This window comes from Amphiura filiformis, chromosome 14, assembly GCF_039555335.1.
Source record: "Amphiura filiformis chromosome 14, Afil_fr2py, whole genome shotgun sequence".
Lineage (NCBI taxonomy): Eukaryota > Metazoa > Echinodermata > Ophiuroidea > Amphilepidida > Amphiuridae > Amphiura > Amphiura filiformis.
In genome coordinates this window covers 65,235,060-65,251,571 of record NC_092641.1, presented here as the reverse complement: position 1 = coordinate 65,251,571, position 16,512 = coordinate 65,235,060, and the positions used below count along the sequence as shown (strand labels likewise).

At 36.9% G+C, this 16,512-nt stretch overlaps 1 protein-coding gene across 1 annotated transcript in view; it reads left to right on the top strand.

Annotated features, from left to right (window-relative positions):
• LOC140170450 (polyunsaturated fatty acid lipoxygenase ALOX15B-like) overlaps positions 1–16,311 on the top strand; it is an 81,178-nt gene extending 64,867 nt beyond the window's left edge. Inside the window, exons 3-15 of the mRNA XM_072193818.1 lie at positions 482–834; positions 2,368–2,496; positions 8,134–8,181; positions 8,443–8,577; positions 9,288–9,433; positions 9,924–10,068; positions 10,956–11,126; positions 12,153–12,367; positions 12,535–12,806; positions 13,138–13,226; positions 13,491–13,679; positions 15,005–15,168; positions 15,700–16,311. Coding sequence (XP_072049919.1) covers positions 482–834; positions 2,368–2,496; positions 8,134–8,181; positions 8,443–8,577; positions 9,288–9,433; positions 9,924–10,068; positions 10,956–11,126; positions 12,153–12,367; positions 12,535–12,806; positions 13,138–13,226; positions 13,491–13,679; positions 15,005–15,168; positions 15,700–15,805 — 2,162 coding nt within the window. The 3' untranslated portion in view covers positions 15,806–16,311. The remainder of the gene's footprint in view (positions 1–481; positions 835–2,367; positions 2,497–8,133; positions 8,182–8,442; positions 8,578–9,287; positions 9,434–9,923; positions 10,069–10,955; positions 11,127–12,152; positions 12,368–12,534; positions 12,807–13,137; positions 13,227–13,490; positions 13,680–15,004; positions 15,169–15,699) is intronic.
• Positions 16,312–16,512: the final 201 nt, after the last annotated feature.

Genomic DNA, 16,512 nt, shown 5'->3' with positions numbered 1-16,512 from the left:
GACTTTTACATAAGTAAATTTGGCTTTTGTCCAATTGGAATGGAAATTATTATGTGATGTTGTTATGATTCAAAACGTGCTAACGGTCATTTCAAGGTCACCAGGGGTCAGACAAAGGTCAAAGGGGTACAATTGTCAAGGAGGGGTAGTTTGTCCAAATTGAATGAAAATTAGTATGATCCTGATATGATTCAAAATATGATGGAGGTCATGTTAAGATCACCAGAGGTTAACCAAAGGTCAAAAGGGGTACAATTCCAAAGCTTGTTAAATTTGAATGAAAATTAGAACAAGACCGCAGCCAATCTAGGCGTTGTTGTACACTATTATATTTATGGATGTCGCAGTATTGATTATTTGTTGTTGTTGTTTTTATTGTTGATGTTTTTGATGTTTTTGTCGGTCCAATTGAAAATAATGTCAGTTATGAATGTTTTTAGCTGTGTGTACAATATAATTTATCGTGTTTTATGTTGAGCAGCACCCCAATTCGAAATCAAGATAACAACTGGCAACTATTTAGGCCAAACACTAAACAGCAAAGGCAACGTCTGCGTGCAACTTCATGACAAAGAAGGGCAAAAGAGTGACGTTTTCAAATATGACAGTGGCTATTTTGCACCAGGATCGACACAGACGATCGAGATTAGCACCGAAATAACAGTCGTGGACAAAGTTGAAGTATGGATTGAACGTACGGGAAATAAAACTGACTTGTCTTGGTTTGTAGAAACAATCGAGATAAAAACGCTGGACAAAGACCAACCAGACGCGGCCAACACAAGTTCAACACAGGTGTTTCCATTTCACCGTTGGATAACAATGAGGAGACAGGTACTAAGCTACCAATGCAGAAAGTATCTTTATGATAACAATTTGTTTATATATCCTTCATTAAAATATTCTCTTTCACTAATTGGTTAAAAGTTTATCACGTGCCCAAAAATAGTTTCCATTATTTTGTGAAGGATTAACAAATATCTATTGACGAGGGAATGAGGTACTATTTGAAGTACTATTTTCCCGCTGAGCGCGTATGCATGGTCGACCTCGATGCCGTGTCGAAATTTCTAGTGGTCGGTGCAACTCGCCACGTACGCGGGATCTCAGTATCGCAAAGCAGACCAGTATCGCAGAACTGCAGCAAAAATACAATGGTTTCATGGCATAATCAGAGTTATTTGACGTTTTATCAGTATCGTAATTCTATTGACGGCGATAATTATAACAAAGAACAGGCTACACGTCACGGTGATATTGCAGAGGTTTCAAACTTTTCATGATAAGCTTTAGCCACTCAACCGTGTGTGATGCGTGCATGTGTATTGAATCAAAACAAAGCAAGAACGTTCGGCCTAGCTTTGCCTAAGCAATGTTACCTGCATGCCCAGGCATATGTCCATAATAATGGCCTTGTGTTTTATTATTTTAACCAATCAATAAACAAAGAATATATCAATGAAGGCTATAAAACGAAAATATACTGCTCTATTTTTGTGATCTGGTGGAATCTATTGTTCCCATTGGTGAACTGGAGACCGTGGACCTACTAAATTCCTCGACCTACGGTTTTTGAAAAATAAATAGTAGGCCCTGGGTCTCCAGTTAACCTCCAGGACCAACAGATTCTACCAGATCCCTCATGTAAATATTTGTATATAAATAATATTCAACTGAAAGACAGAAGCCTGATGAAATGGATGCCTACAACTACCAAACTCACTTACTCAGGTGACATCCTCGTCCGGGGGGGTAGTAAGCTGCGATCTGTCTCCATTTGCTCCTGTCTTGGTTGTGTTTGTGTTGGTGGTCATTCCCCGTGTTTGATTTGGACGTTGTCCTTGGACGTCCTCTGCCTCGGGTTTTTTGCGCTTGTTCCTTGAGGTCTTTCCTTTAGTATTAGTGACGCTTAGGCCCTGTATCCATAGGCTGTTCCCTTGTGGCTTATGCCCTTGTTCCGTGTTCACTTGTTCCCATGTGACCTGCCACACAGACAACGAACCTTTGTTTTGCTTAGTGGCCACTAAGCAAAACAAAGGTTCGTTGTCTGTGTGGCAGGTCACATGGGAACAAGTGAACACAGAACAAGGGCACAAGCCACAAGGGAACAGCCTATGGATACAGGGCCTTAGTGCCCGGGCCTTAGTGATTCTACCCGACACTGCGGGCTGCAACATGACCAAATTACTGCAGCTTGAGCTTCCTTGTAGTTGTCAGCAGTCATTGGTTCAATTTGTGCAAGAAGTCTCCTTGGTGTAGCATAAGGTTTCCAATATAAATTTCTCAAAGGTCCTTTTATCCGTCTATTAAATATCCAAATATTACAAAGGTAAATTTATTATTTTTACATAATGTATTTGTTTTCAGTTGGTCAAACTCTGGGACGCAATACTTCCCCAACTGGACACGTCTCCGCAAAGACGAAAAGAAGGAATCCTTCTTGACAAAAAGTGGTACAGCTTTTCTCACAACGCTGCTGACTGTATCCCGGTAAAGGTAATCTACCAAAAAAACACGTTTGAAACCGTAAAACAGGCGCTAAAGTTAAAAAAAGTATTTCCTTTATTTCTTTTCACCATTTTTTAAACTTGGTCCAATTTAAAAAAAATTACTTTTGTGAAAGACGTACACATACATTTTGTGATTTTTCGCAGAGATATTTGATAAGCATTACTTGACTATAGTTGCAGTGAATTTATTGATGTTTTGTTTGAACACAAGTTTAATTTCGTAAACATTTTTGTGTTTTGGTTTCCTAAGATACAGGGTGTCCCAGAATGATTTGTACCGTGTTTGCAAAAATAACTAAAAATAGAAGACGGGCAGTGTATCTATTTTTGATACATGCATTATAATGCTGGACATGTCTCCTACTTATTCTGTGAATTTCAGCACGCTACCTTTATTTGTTTTGGCGTGGCATGCAATAATGTAAAATCAATGAAAAACTGCTTTTCATTTTCAGCGCAAACGACTCGCATACCCTTGAAAATGGCACGATACGATTAAATAAAGAACGTGGGATGTTTGGCACAGCATTTCAACGACAACTACTGTTGGGGTTGGGCCTTAAAGCTTGCCAGACAGCTGCAATCCACCCATAGTGGGTAGGAGAACATGAAAACTAATATGAGATACTGTATTAGGATCACATATTAAGTATCATGTGAGAGTATACTCTTGTACTCCAGAAGACAGGATCACATATTAAAGTGTGCGACACTATGGAATATAAAAAGCATGATATGGGTATGTTAAAAATTGAAATGAGGTATGGGGCTGGGGGGTGGCTACGGGGCGTTATCTCAAGGACAATATTGTTCAAGGTTGCGCCGCAGGCTTACAAAGAAACAATAGCAATCAAGCTTAAACTTTAAATTAGCACCCGATAGAGGGCAAGGCCTGAAGAATGAGGGAAATTATGGGGTAAATATTTAACGGAATAAACTGCATAATCATATTATTTAGATTTATTCCGTTAAAAATCTTATTTTAACTTATCAAATTACTAGTTTTTATATTCTATGGTGTCAAATTTTTATTCACAACGTTGTAAATACGCATTAAATACGATTAATAACAACAGAGGGCGCTTTTTCTTTAATATGTGATCCTGTCTTCTGGAGTACAAGAGTATACTCTCACATGATACTTAATATGTGATCCTAATACAGAATCTCATATTAGTTTTCATGTTCTCCTACCCACTATGGGTGAATCTTCGCTCTAGTTCTTACAGTCTTACGAGCACCTGAAGCTTCACTCTGCCGATTCCTGACAGTTCTGTGCTCGTCAAACTTCTTTACGTTATACACTATCGCTCCTTTGACTGGAACGCGTGCTCGAATCTTCTTTGCGTCTCAACACAGCTGCCGGTTTGCCAGTAAGTTTTTGAAAGGAATCTACGCTGCTGCACAATAAATTGAGGAGCCATCTTTTCTGTACCACAACCAGTTCGACCTCTGCAAGCATTTCAAATTACATGGACCTCACACCACAATAACTAAAACTACCGCCAAAGAGAGAATGGGATTAGGCCGCAAATCCTTAATTCCATGTAATGATTGCTTCGTAACGTCATAAATAATAGATAGATATCGGCTATTTAGTGGAAATATGAACAGGGCACAACTAAAATACCTGCATAACTTTTTCCAAATAACTTTGTGCTGAACGGTTAGTAATGTTACAGATTTTCAAAATAGGTTGCGTTGTCAAAACTTAGAATTCACCATTTTTACGCAATCTTCTATAACTTCTACTAGAAACGTCCAATTTTTAAAATCTAAAAAATCTGAGAAAGCTAAATATATGTAAAACTTAAAATTTAAAACAATATGAACATTTAACATGCCCTTCATACCTAAAAAATTCTATCTTTCCCGGTACAGATCATTCTGGGACACCCTGTACTATATAACAACATTTTTAAATTGACTTTTTAGAGTCACTATGTGTGGTATACCATTGGTACAATATACATGAGGATTTTTAATAATCCCTATTTTAGTAAAAATTCATTTACTTGCATTTACACTGACGGACACCTAACATATCTGACCCGTTTTTGTTTATGGTTGATACGACTTTTCCTACATGGGATCAAATTTTAAAATGGTGACAAGATATAGAAGAAAGCATTTTTCAACTTCAGCGCCTCTTTTAAATAAATAAACACATTAATTAATTTAATGAATGAATGAACGAATTAGTTAGTTAGTTCGTTCGTTAGTTCGTTAGTTAGTTAGTTAGTTAGTTAGTTAGTTAGTTAGTTAGTTAGTTAGTTAGTTAGTTAGTTAGTTAGTTAGTTAGTTAGTTAGTTAGAGGTAGCTTTAGACAGCTCAATTGTTTGATGATGTCATTTCTAACAACTGCACCATTAATAAGGTACATCTACTCGGGGTATAATTGGTGTATGATTATAATGGGCGTGATGAGTAACTTTGGTCAGTGCAGCGAGTCAAGGGATTTCAAGTGGGTGATTATTGATTGGCAAGTGCCATATTTGGGCATAAGTGCAGTCCACCATGCAATGTGGAGGATAGACTAGACTTTATCGAGTGATTTTGCTGGAGTAGTTTCCTGTTAACCACGTTTAAGTACTGCTAAACTCGAATCATGTTTGCTGTGTAGTATAACTGCACTGAGACGCATTGTGGCACATAAAACCGTTCATTAGCCTCGCGCTGACTTCAAATCAATACAAATAGCTGCAACTTTTTAATTCGGGTATTTCTTTTTAAAAACACTGCTGTGTTGTCAATATTGAACGAAATTGGACAAATGGGGTATCAAAATGCGCGTAAATAAATCATCCTTCTTGTTATGTTGAAATATTGTGAACACGATTATTAGTTCTGACACTATAGGCGTATTTATAACAGCTGCGTAACTTTTTGTGCAGACTTAATTACGTTTTATGAATAGAAAACAATACCTCATTTTAAATATTGAGTTTTAGTTTTGGTTTTAGTTTTGGTCACGTGGTTTCCTATTATCCTGCCTAACCTCTTGACTCACAAGATATTGATTTCTTTGTTTCTATCTTTTGTTAAAAACTTAACATTTGTATCAAGGAGATTCGGTTTTCATTTCAGTTTCTTATATAATGGTGTGAAGAAGAAATTATTTGGTTTGAAGTTAGCTGATCTAAGTATACAAAAGAAATGTTTAAATTTCGCAGTGCAATATTCACGAGGAGAGAAATCGAGCATGTCGATCTACATTGAAAAACGTGGTTTAGAAAACCCAATAAGCCAGGGCTATTTTAGCTGTGAAAAAATATAGACCATCGAAATATTTGCATTCGACATTACAAAAGGGGCGACTATTGTAATTGTAGGTGTTATAAACAAAATCGATTCATGTCCTTAATCCCATGTACCAGAATCGATGGAAGGCCATTATATGACTTCCAATAAGCTAATGACTTTTATTGAAACAATTTTTACTGGAAAGGCCTAGAAATCATATACATGCGCGTACATTGAGGGATGGGGTGGGGTGGGGGCTTTGTTTGTTTGTTTGTATGAAACATAAACGATGCATGGAGATGATTTGATTATGAATTAGTTTATTATCCCCGGTAAGCACAACCTAGGCTCCCCTCTCCCCCACCTATAGACAAATCCAACGAGCCAAGTCATGGTCAGGATTTGGTCGGCCATTATCGGGTCCCCGCATGCACCAAACAGGTGTTGTGAGTGCCCAATTGGGTGGATTAAACCCGCTTAAAATTCGATGTTAGATTCTTTTGTGTTGTAAACTGTCATCATTCTTTTGTCTACGTGTAACACGGGTGATAGAATGCAGTTTAAAATACCCTTCAAGGCCGCATCATTTCAATTTCACATTTTAGGTGAGATAGCTGAGTCCCTGTCGCGACTATGGCTGCCATTAAGGTGTAGGAATGCGTGAAATTGGATTCGTCTATATAACACGTAGGATGACCCTACGTGTCTCCTCCCCCCTCCTCGCCTCCCCTACAATCGATATCTTCTCTATCTCTAGCCCTTACCTTTTCACTTCCAATGCTCTCTCCCATCTGTTTCTCTTTCTCCCTGCCTTTCCCCCCCCCCCCCACACACACACACACCCACCCACACCTACTCGTATCCACCGCCAAACGAGGACACCTAACTTTTAACAGTAAAACCGAGGACCTTGTACATTTGAATTTTCACATTCTAACCGTGGACTTTTGTGTGAAAACATGACAATTAATCGACTAACCGAGGACCTCGACATATTACCGGCATTGGGGGACCTACCCCCTATGCAATTTTGAGCTGTATAGCGCCCTCTGCAAGCGTTAAAAAAACGAGGACGTCCTCGTTTTTGTGTGTGTCTGCAGTGTATAAGTGAAATGTCAAGTGGGTGTCCTCGTTCGTAGGTGAAAACGCACGCACCCCTTCTCTTTACCCCACACACACTCTCTTTTCCCCTCTATCTTCTAATTTTCTTTCCAGTAAAAATTGCTTCAGTAAAAGTCACCGGGGTCTAATATGCCACCTTCGACAGTGAGCATCAACGGTCGTCCGCGGGGATAGATTTTCGATATTAATAATGATAATAATTATGTTAGCACAATAGGCTACTGTATACTTATGGTTATATACCCTATACTGCACAGTGTCAACACGCTACATTATAAATATTTTTTTCATAAAGCTCCATACTCCGTTGGTGATCAATATTCTATTGTTGACACAGATAAAGAAAGTTTACATTATGCATTGTGATATACACGTGTGATCGAGGTTTCTATTATACAAGCACCTGGGTCATAAATGTGTTCCTTTATATAATTGTAATTCTCAAAATTAAATATATCACAATTTTAACTTTCGATTTAAATATCTAATTAGTGTATTTAATTTCAAGTTAGTGTATTTAAAACAAAACCTTGGTTTTCCTTGTAATAGCAACACCATATGGGATACTAGAGCATGCGCAAATCGTAATAATGTGTAGAATAGAACTTGATGGTATCTCATATGATAGTCGTACTATGCTTAGCCCGAGTCGCTCGGCCTATCTCGAACAAAATCGCCATGCGTAGCTATTGAAAAACGAGAGGATCCGCCGGCAATTTTTGACACGAAGATATAGGGATGATGACGTTGTGTACTGTGTCCTCCCAGCTTTTAAATAGTGTTATGATTGCAGACCAGATCTGCTCTACTTTTTACTCCCTTGATTTTTGGTTTCTGAACAAAAGAGAAATCAAAACTTATGATTTGAAATGAGGGAATGGTGGAGTTCAATAGATTTGAAGTGTTGTAACACTTACACCTAATAAACCTTGTCCTTTGTCACAAACCGCGACCGCGGTTTTTAATTTTAAAAAATCAAACGAAATTTCAAAGTAGAGTTAATCTGGAGATCTGAAACGAAACTGGAGTGTACCCTAACGCTTTGATCTTTATACCACACAAAGACCGATAGCATGTTATCATTTTAATCCCGGATTTCACTACAAGTATCAGTATCCCTTTGGGAGATTTATAATTAAAAGATGCACTGTATTCAGCATTTCAATGCTTCGAAATTCATGATTTAATACTATTTTGCGATTAACGTATAGGCTTACTTTTATTCTTTGGTATTGTTTTTCTTCCTTGATACATGCAGACTGATCTAGAATCCTCTTCAGAATGGTTCAGTAGATCTTACTTCAGCGTAAGTACTTTTAAGTTCTTCAAATTGAATTAAAATCCTTCGGGTAATGTAATTTTAAAAATAAATAGGCTATCATTATAAGGCCATTTAGCCGAAAAGATCCCCGGTTCATAGCCAGGTTCAATTGTCGACATGTTCTACTTTATCAATGATCAGTTCATCTGTTCACAACAAAGAGGCGCATTTTCTTTCAAAGCGCTCTTTATTGAAACATTGTTCAGCTCAGGTATTACGAGCGTACCTTTTTTTTACAAATTTTAGAATGTGTTTAAGAAGCAAGGTTTGATGAACACTATCAAGGAGAAGCTACTGCCCTTTGTTACTAAGTCATGGAAGACCCTGGGAGATATTGCCAACATATACGCTCACGATTTCCTACATTTTGATAAACCGAAGGTAAGGTAATAATACAGAGTTACAATAGTTACATCGCCAATCCCGTGGGAAAAGTGGATCTCAAAGTAATGGTCATTATGAAACTCTAAAATTCTGGATTTGTCAAGAAGAAAATCTAACCAACTGGTATTAATTTACAATCCTACAAATGTATCTATTTCAAATACCTTTTTTGTATTAATTTGAGGAGACGAATAATTAGATACTGTTTTATTCAATATGGAGCATTTTGAAAATTTGACCCATGTACATTTTATTATACACTTTGACCTGGTTTGACATAATACCTCATTAAACTAGGTATCTTGCAGATACACGATCTTTGACTTGTTCATCTGATATTTCATAACTTGATTAAAGCATTTTAAAACCTCATAACTCAATTTGCTTAAGTGTGCCCACGTGGCTCCCGGTGGAAAATACAACTGCATGCTCTCCTCTATTACTTAAAACAAAAAACAAGTCCAATAGTACGCAACTTCACGCTTATTTCAATGTCTTGAATTGTACCTCCCTACCAATTCTAAATAATAATCTGCATTCCAATAAATATGCCTACATAATTACTCAAAGGGAACAGAACAACAAAATGAGTCAATATAACTCAATATTGATTAAATTGTACTCAACTTGAGTAAAAGTGAATATTGAGTTTCATTTGACTCATTTTGTTGCTGTTTTTATATAGAGTGCAATAATATTATTCATAGATAGTGGACGATCAAATGAACGCTCTCAAAAACAAAGCAGATAAAGATTGGATCAAGCTGGATAAGATGTTTGGGAAGCAACGTCTGACTGGAACCAATCCAATTGTTATTCGACGTGTTGAATCATACGAAGCCCTGAAAGAAAGGTACGTATAAAGCACCGTTCGAGTAACCCCCCCCAAGCCCACCCCACCATCGCTGGAAATGTGGTATTATAAGCCTATTGTTGTGGGTTGTAAGCGGTGGATTTGGATTAATGCCAACTGGGCACTGTTTCACAACTGAAATTTGCGGCACTTTGGTGTTTTGTTTTTTTTTTGAGGAGGAAGATATGTGAAACTAATTATTTTTCCATCAGTAGTTGATCATTTCATAATTTGATTTGCCTATACATACTCTTCCATAATAAGTACGTTGCCTTCAATTCGCATTTTGGATCCTATTATAGCAACATGACACTCGTAAAATGCCAAACCAATTAACAACAATAATTCAAGATCAATCATTTAGTGATACAATGTGTAGGCTATGTCTTTCTTGTACTGACTGAAATTGTACAATCGTAATCAAGCCATAAGTGATTGTCTGCTATCAACTTGACCTTGTCAATTTAATTTTTCTATTTTCTCTATGCAGCATTGATGTTCGTTATATAGAAGACAATTTGTCAACGAAAGTCTACTTGAACGGATTTCAATTCGAAGAAACTATCGACGCAAAGCGTCTCTATATGGTAGATTACACAGACATTCTGAGCGATGTAGAATGTAGGAATGGCTTGGTAAGTATAGCTGTAACACTCATTCTTAAATGAAGAGTAATATTTTTGATTCGGTAGTGACGTAGATGCGTGTTTGCGGTACACAAATTTATCAAAATTCAGAGTTTGGTACCTTTGTCATTGTCACAGATGTGCTAATATAGCCTGCTAGTAGCTCAGTCGAAAGCTGTGCATTTATTTAAGTATTTATTTTTAATTATTTATGTATTTAAGGTATTTGCATGTATCTGTGAATTATACTGGGGGTATATAAATTAGACTGTATTTGAACGGGGCTTCAACTTCATCAATACGGCTGTTTTCTTTGTTTTTTGTCCAATTTCCATTCCAAATACCAAATGACAATTTGAATGGCTTATCCTTCACTTTTAAGCACATTATAAACAATTTCATTTTATGTTTTACACTTGCGCTGGGATGAATGCTCTTGACCTATGAATGGGACTTTAACATCTAAGCATTGATATGGGACAAACTTTGACCTTTGATCTTTTCAATAAGAACTCATACTTTTTATGAATCTTTATGACTAGTAGTTTGGGAGGTTTAGAGCCGATTTCCGGGCAAATATCGTTAAGATGTTTGGGGAGGGGGCTTATTACAAACGTGTTACAAATATTAAGAGCCACGTGCCAATTTATGTGCATAATAGGTTTCATCATTCTGCAGCACTACAAAAAAGTTCCCATGTTATTTAAAAGAGCTGAGGATAATAATCTATTTAAATACAAAACTGTCTTGGTAGTAATTTGAAAGATTTTTTTTTGTCGATAGCTTATCAACATTACTATTTCATTTAATTCATGCATTTCCCATATAAAATTAGTAGTATATAGCCCTGACAAAAATTAATGACCGGAAACCTTGGAATATCTTTTTTTCTGCAGATAGCGGCTCCAATAGCGCTTTTCTTTGTGAACAATGACGATAACCTTATGCCGATTGCTATACAGCTCTTCAAACCGCACTTTCGAAGCAAGGTTCCAATTGATGGGGGCAGCCTTGAGGAGAGTCCGCTGACGAAGATCGAGACAGATACAGATATAGATGACAACCCGGTGAGTTACAAAGTCGTCGTAGAAAGTAATTTTGCATATAGTATAGTCTATTGATTGATTAATTGATTGATTGATTAATTGATTGATTGATTGATTGATTGATTGATTGATTGATTGATTGATTGATTGATTGATTGATTGATAATAACAATAAGGGTACAGTGTTGACAAAATAGAATTTTTGACCCCTCTTGACCCCTCACGTGACCCATATGGCCCCTACCCATACTAGTTCACCCGTTGCTGTGAGAGGCAATGCTGATGGCAATGCTATTTGACCCCTGATGACCCTTTTGACTTTTTGACATGTTCTCCTCATATCGAGGATTCTTTCTACCACCTTTGACCCCACATCTCTGAGGACCCCATAGACACTGGGTAATAACATTGCATATGTTCAAGTGGTGTCACTGTTATCAAGACCCGGTCACTCATCACTGATATAATTAAAAAGACTAATTTTTGGACCTTTCCAATGGGACAATACACATTACCAATAATGTGCTGCATTGTAGTTTAGAATTGAAGAAATTAATGAAGTTAAGGGTTGACTTTTATATCTTTTATAATAAACTACACATTATTGTTAATGTGTATTACCCCATTGGAATGGTCTAAAAATGTGTCTATTTGTACAAATTTAATTATCTCAGTGACGCGTGAACGGATTTGGATCATTTGTGCACCATTGTTAAGCAGACACTTCATGGTTTTTGAATCTTTACTGCTGCTATTCTAAGTTATGCACCACTTTTCATAGGGCCTATTTTTATTGAGACACTCTGTATGTTAAGAAATGAGGTGCATTCTATCGGTACCTCTTTTCTTATCATAAAGTACCGCTTGCCGTGAGTCACTGTAATTCCAGTGTAGTAACTGGATTCCTTGCCCCTATAATATACATAACTCTGTAACAGTATTGGTATCATACGTGGGTTGAACCATATTTGTCTTATGAAATTTGGGTCACGGGAAAAAGTTTGGGAACCCCTGCCCTAACATTGTGTATGGCCATACTCCTTTCAGGTTTTTCTTCCAAGTGATCCTAATTTAACCTGGTTCTTGGCCAAGATGTGGTTCAACAACGCTGATGCGTCCTACCATCAATCCAATTCTCATCTTGCCTTCACACATCTCGTCATGGAAACCATGTACCTTGCTTTGCGTCAAACAGTTTCATTGTCGCATCCTATCTTCCGCCTGATGGCTCCGCATTTTTTGTACATGCTCAATATCAACAAGTAGGTATTTCTGAAATACAGCGTGACTTACCAGTAAACAGTATTAATAACGCTATTAAAATATTAATAGTAATGATCGATTATTGTTCAGTTTCATTGCAATTTATTGTGAACATTCTGGTTTACAAAGTTTCATTTAGTGAAATGATGAATTATGCAATTTTCAGAGTTGCTAGGGATTTGCTACTGAATGAAGGTGGATGGGTCGATACCAAAATGACCATTGGAGTCAAAGGAATGCTGGAAATAATTCGGCGCCGATACCAAGGGACTGATACAGTCAAACCATGGCGTTTAGATGTGGATGGTTTCTTAAAAGAGGACATCAAGAATCGAGGTGTAGAAGACTTACCCAAGTACACATTTCGAGATGACGCACTGGAATTGCACAATATCATTAAGAAATACGTGGAAGATATTGTGGAGCACCATTACACAAGTAAGCTAAACAACGAGATATCTGACAACTAACATAAGTACCTATAAAAGAGAGCAGTATTTTGGTCTGCCATATCTAGCCATTTAACTAAACAACTGCAGCGTACTTAATAATATTAATACATTCATAGGAAATGAGTCTATACTCGCATTATATTTCCATAGTTCTTCCGGTTTGGGAGTAGATGCCAATAATATATGAAAACAAAAGTTTTCGGCGATTCTCCGTTTGTATAATTATTCAAATTAAGCCACATGTTGATTTAAAATGTTGTCAAAAATAACAAATGGTCTCAAATATTTCTTCAAATTCTTTTTCAAACTTATTTCAGATGATGCAAGTCTTGCTGGAGATTACGAGATACAGGCTTGGGCTGAGAAGTTACACAAGAAAGTGGACGAAGGAGGATGTGGACTCCAGGTAATTTGTTCTTCGTGATCGAAATATCAAGTTAACAAGAAGGTTTCTTCAGGCCATCTGTAAAAATAACTCTGATACGATTTAAAGATTGAGGGAGGAATCAGGTCCTAAATATTTGTGTATGCGTTAAATCTATATAATTTATTTTGAATATTACCATTTCCATCTATACTGCATCAGGGATGCGCAAAACAAAATTGCATATGAAACAGCGCGAAAGTGTATGTCGAACTTTTATTTTTACATTTTGGTATCTTAATCTAGGGTGTCCCCTGTCTCGACGATTCGTCCAAAGGCCACTTTTCAAGCAACGACGACCTTGTCAAGACTGTCACGTCAGTGATCTACACATGCAGCGTCGCCCACGCTGCCGTGAATTTTCTTCAGTATGAAGAATATGGGTTTCCCTTGAACTACCCAGCATTACTCCATGGTGATCCACCGCGGGATAAGGTACTTGTTTGTTCTTTCTAATCATCTAATCCGAAGGGTAACTAATAATATACCGGTCAAGTTTTGCTTAAAGCGCGTTTTCTTAGAGTATCAGCAACGGGACGAGTGTATATAAAGGGGTAAGACAATTAGTTATTTGATGGATGGATTAGTACTAACTTTACATCAAGAACTTTCGAGGCCTCACGAGATAATATCACTCTAAATGTATTGAGCCTAATATTCAAACCCAAACATATAGAAATAGACCTACCCGAACATAATTATAACCATAAATCCTTTTACCAAACGGCAAAAGGACATTCCAGAGGAAATTTGCTATGTTTTTTGTAATATGAATATTACTCTATGACATGTAATTATTTACGCGAGTGAAAGAGTGAAATAAAATCCATAAAATAGTGCAGTTGGGGTTTACAAATCTGGATTTTTTTTCCTTGTATTTATAAAAAAAACATAACAAAGTACACACACACACATCACATAAGCTCAATTTCGCAAAACAAACAACGTGGAGTACACAACCGTGTTAAGGTTATTACTCATTAAACTCATTTTAACAACAATAAATCAAGCACGTTTTCAAAGTATATTAATAGTGGAATGAACTTTTGAAAAACATGAAAGTGTTATTTTTCAATAACATATTGATTAAAATAATGAAAATCCATTTTTAGGCTGCTTCGACCAACGATTCGTCGTTTCCCCTTAAAAGGGAGCAATTGTGTTGAATTTATGGTACCAAAATGTTAAGGAACAAAAGAGTTCTTCAATATTAAGTTTTGCTGATTCATAAATAATAATAATAATGTGAATTTCTAATGCGCACATATTCAATGGCGCTCAATCACCTTAAATCAAAAATATTCCAAAAAAACTTTTGATATGATATGATATGATTTTATTAACCTGCACAACATCGCGGCCAAACGGCTGAATTGCATTATACAATACAATTGCATTATACAATACTTTTGTTGAAATTGTCAGAATTCAGTTGAATATTGTTGCATATTGGTCAAATAAGAGCTTATTACGCGAAAAGCGAACAGTCTTTTTGGCTTTTGTTGTCATCAAGTTAGATCACTTACACATGCTAACCTTACTAACAAAATACAGATACATTTTTCACACAAAGGGTCGGATACGGGATATCATTAGCCAGCAATTATTATACAATAAGGACACAAGCAACTATTGATGGTATATTAAAGATAACGATTATGCCTACGCCATGTCGTACGATGTCGTTTTAGTTTGGTATTAATATTTATAAAAATTCAGATACGTATTATAGTCAAAAATAATCATTACACATTTTGCAGGATGAACGGAAAGAAGATGACATACTACAAGCCTTACCTACAATGCCTGAAACACTTGGCACAATGAACGTCGCTGATATTTTAAGCAAAAGGGCAACCCAAAAGCTTGGCGACTTTGAAGTTAACTACCAGTTTGATGGAGCGGGTAAACGTGCAGTTAAAAGGTATATATGCCTATGTGAAATTTACTGTAAGGAAAATGATCCCGTGTGCTCTATTAAGCGAACCTTTACAGTGTTTATTGGTTTGATTGGCTTTGCTGCATAGGTAACAGGCTTAATAGCTGTGCAGAATACGCCAAAATCAAGAAAATTCAATTGTTTACTGGGTAACAAAACATCAAAAAACATTAAATTTTGTATACAATCTATGTTGCAGATGAAACACCTTACGGTTTAACCCCACCCCTTTACTCGTAGGACTGGGATAACATTTTGAGCATTTTGCAAAGCTTGTCCCTATGGAGACCAACATTTCATATGTTATTTTTAAGTACTTTGTCAATACCAAAGGAAACATTACGTTTTTCTGCTGACAGTGTTCGGTCTTTCTCAAATCGATTGATGTTGTTATTGATCCCTCTACTTGGAGTGGGAATTGTAACGCATGGAATGCCTATATAAGTCAATATAATTTATTTACTCTCTCTCTCTCTCTTCTCTCTCTCTCTCTTTCTTTCTTTTTGTTACATTCAGGTTCCAAGATGCACTCGAAATACTCGAAAAACAAATCGAGGACAGACCGGATAAAAGCTACGATGTACTGAATCCAGACAAAATCCCTAATGCTATTAGCATCTAAGTCAATTGAATGGCTGACAAAATGCAGAAGAAAGAAGCTGCCTTATTGTACATTTGATAATATTGTTTATATAACGAAGTACTGTGTCATTACCATAAAGATGTATATAGTTTTACACAAAGTGTTGGTTTTCACTATCAGATATTTCCTCTTTTATCGAGCCAAAAGCGAAAGCATTAAATTTTAGGGGGTTGGCCAGCACACTAACGTGTCAATATTTCCTTAGGGACTGTGCAATAATTTTGAGCCCTCCCCAAATAATTTCCAAACGGCTCGCCAAAAATAGCTTCCCCCCTCTCGGCCCGCCAAAATATCTTTGCCCCCCCCCCTCTTGCACATGCCAAATTTTTGTGATCCCAATTTGCAAAAACGGTCTATGTACATGTTGCGAGCGCAGCGAGCAGGAAAAGTTGCATATTTAAGCGTTTGCGTATGGGTTTCCTAAGCCTTTTTAGAGCGTTTTATTTAAAAGCCGTCCCAAGAATGTGTGCCAAAAATCGCTTGCCCCCCCAGCTTGCCAAAAATTGCTGCCCCCCCCCTTTCGGCTCGCCAAAAATTTCTTGCTCCCCCACAATTTTACCCTCCCCCGGGCTCATAATTTTTGCACACCCCCTAAGAAATTTAATGACTGAAATTGAGAACCATGGATGCTTCATATTTTTACCATTGACTTGTTACAAAAGAATGAAACTTTTCATTGGTCGTAA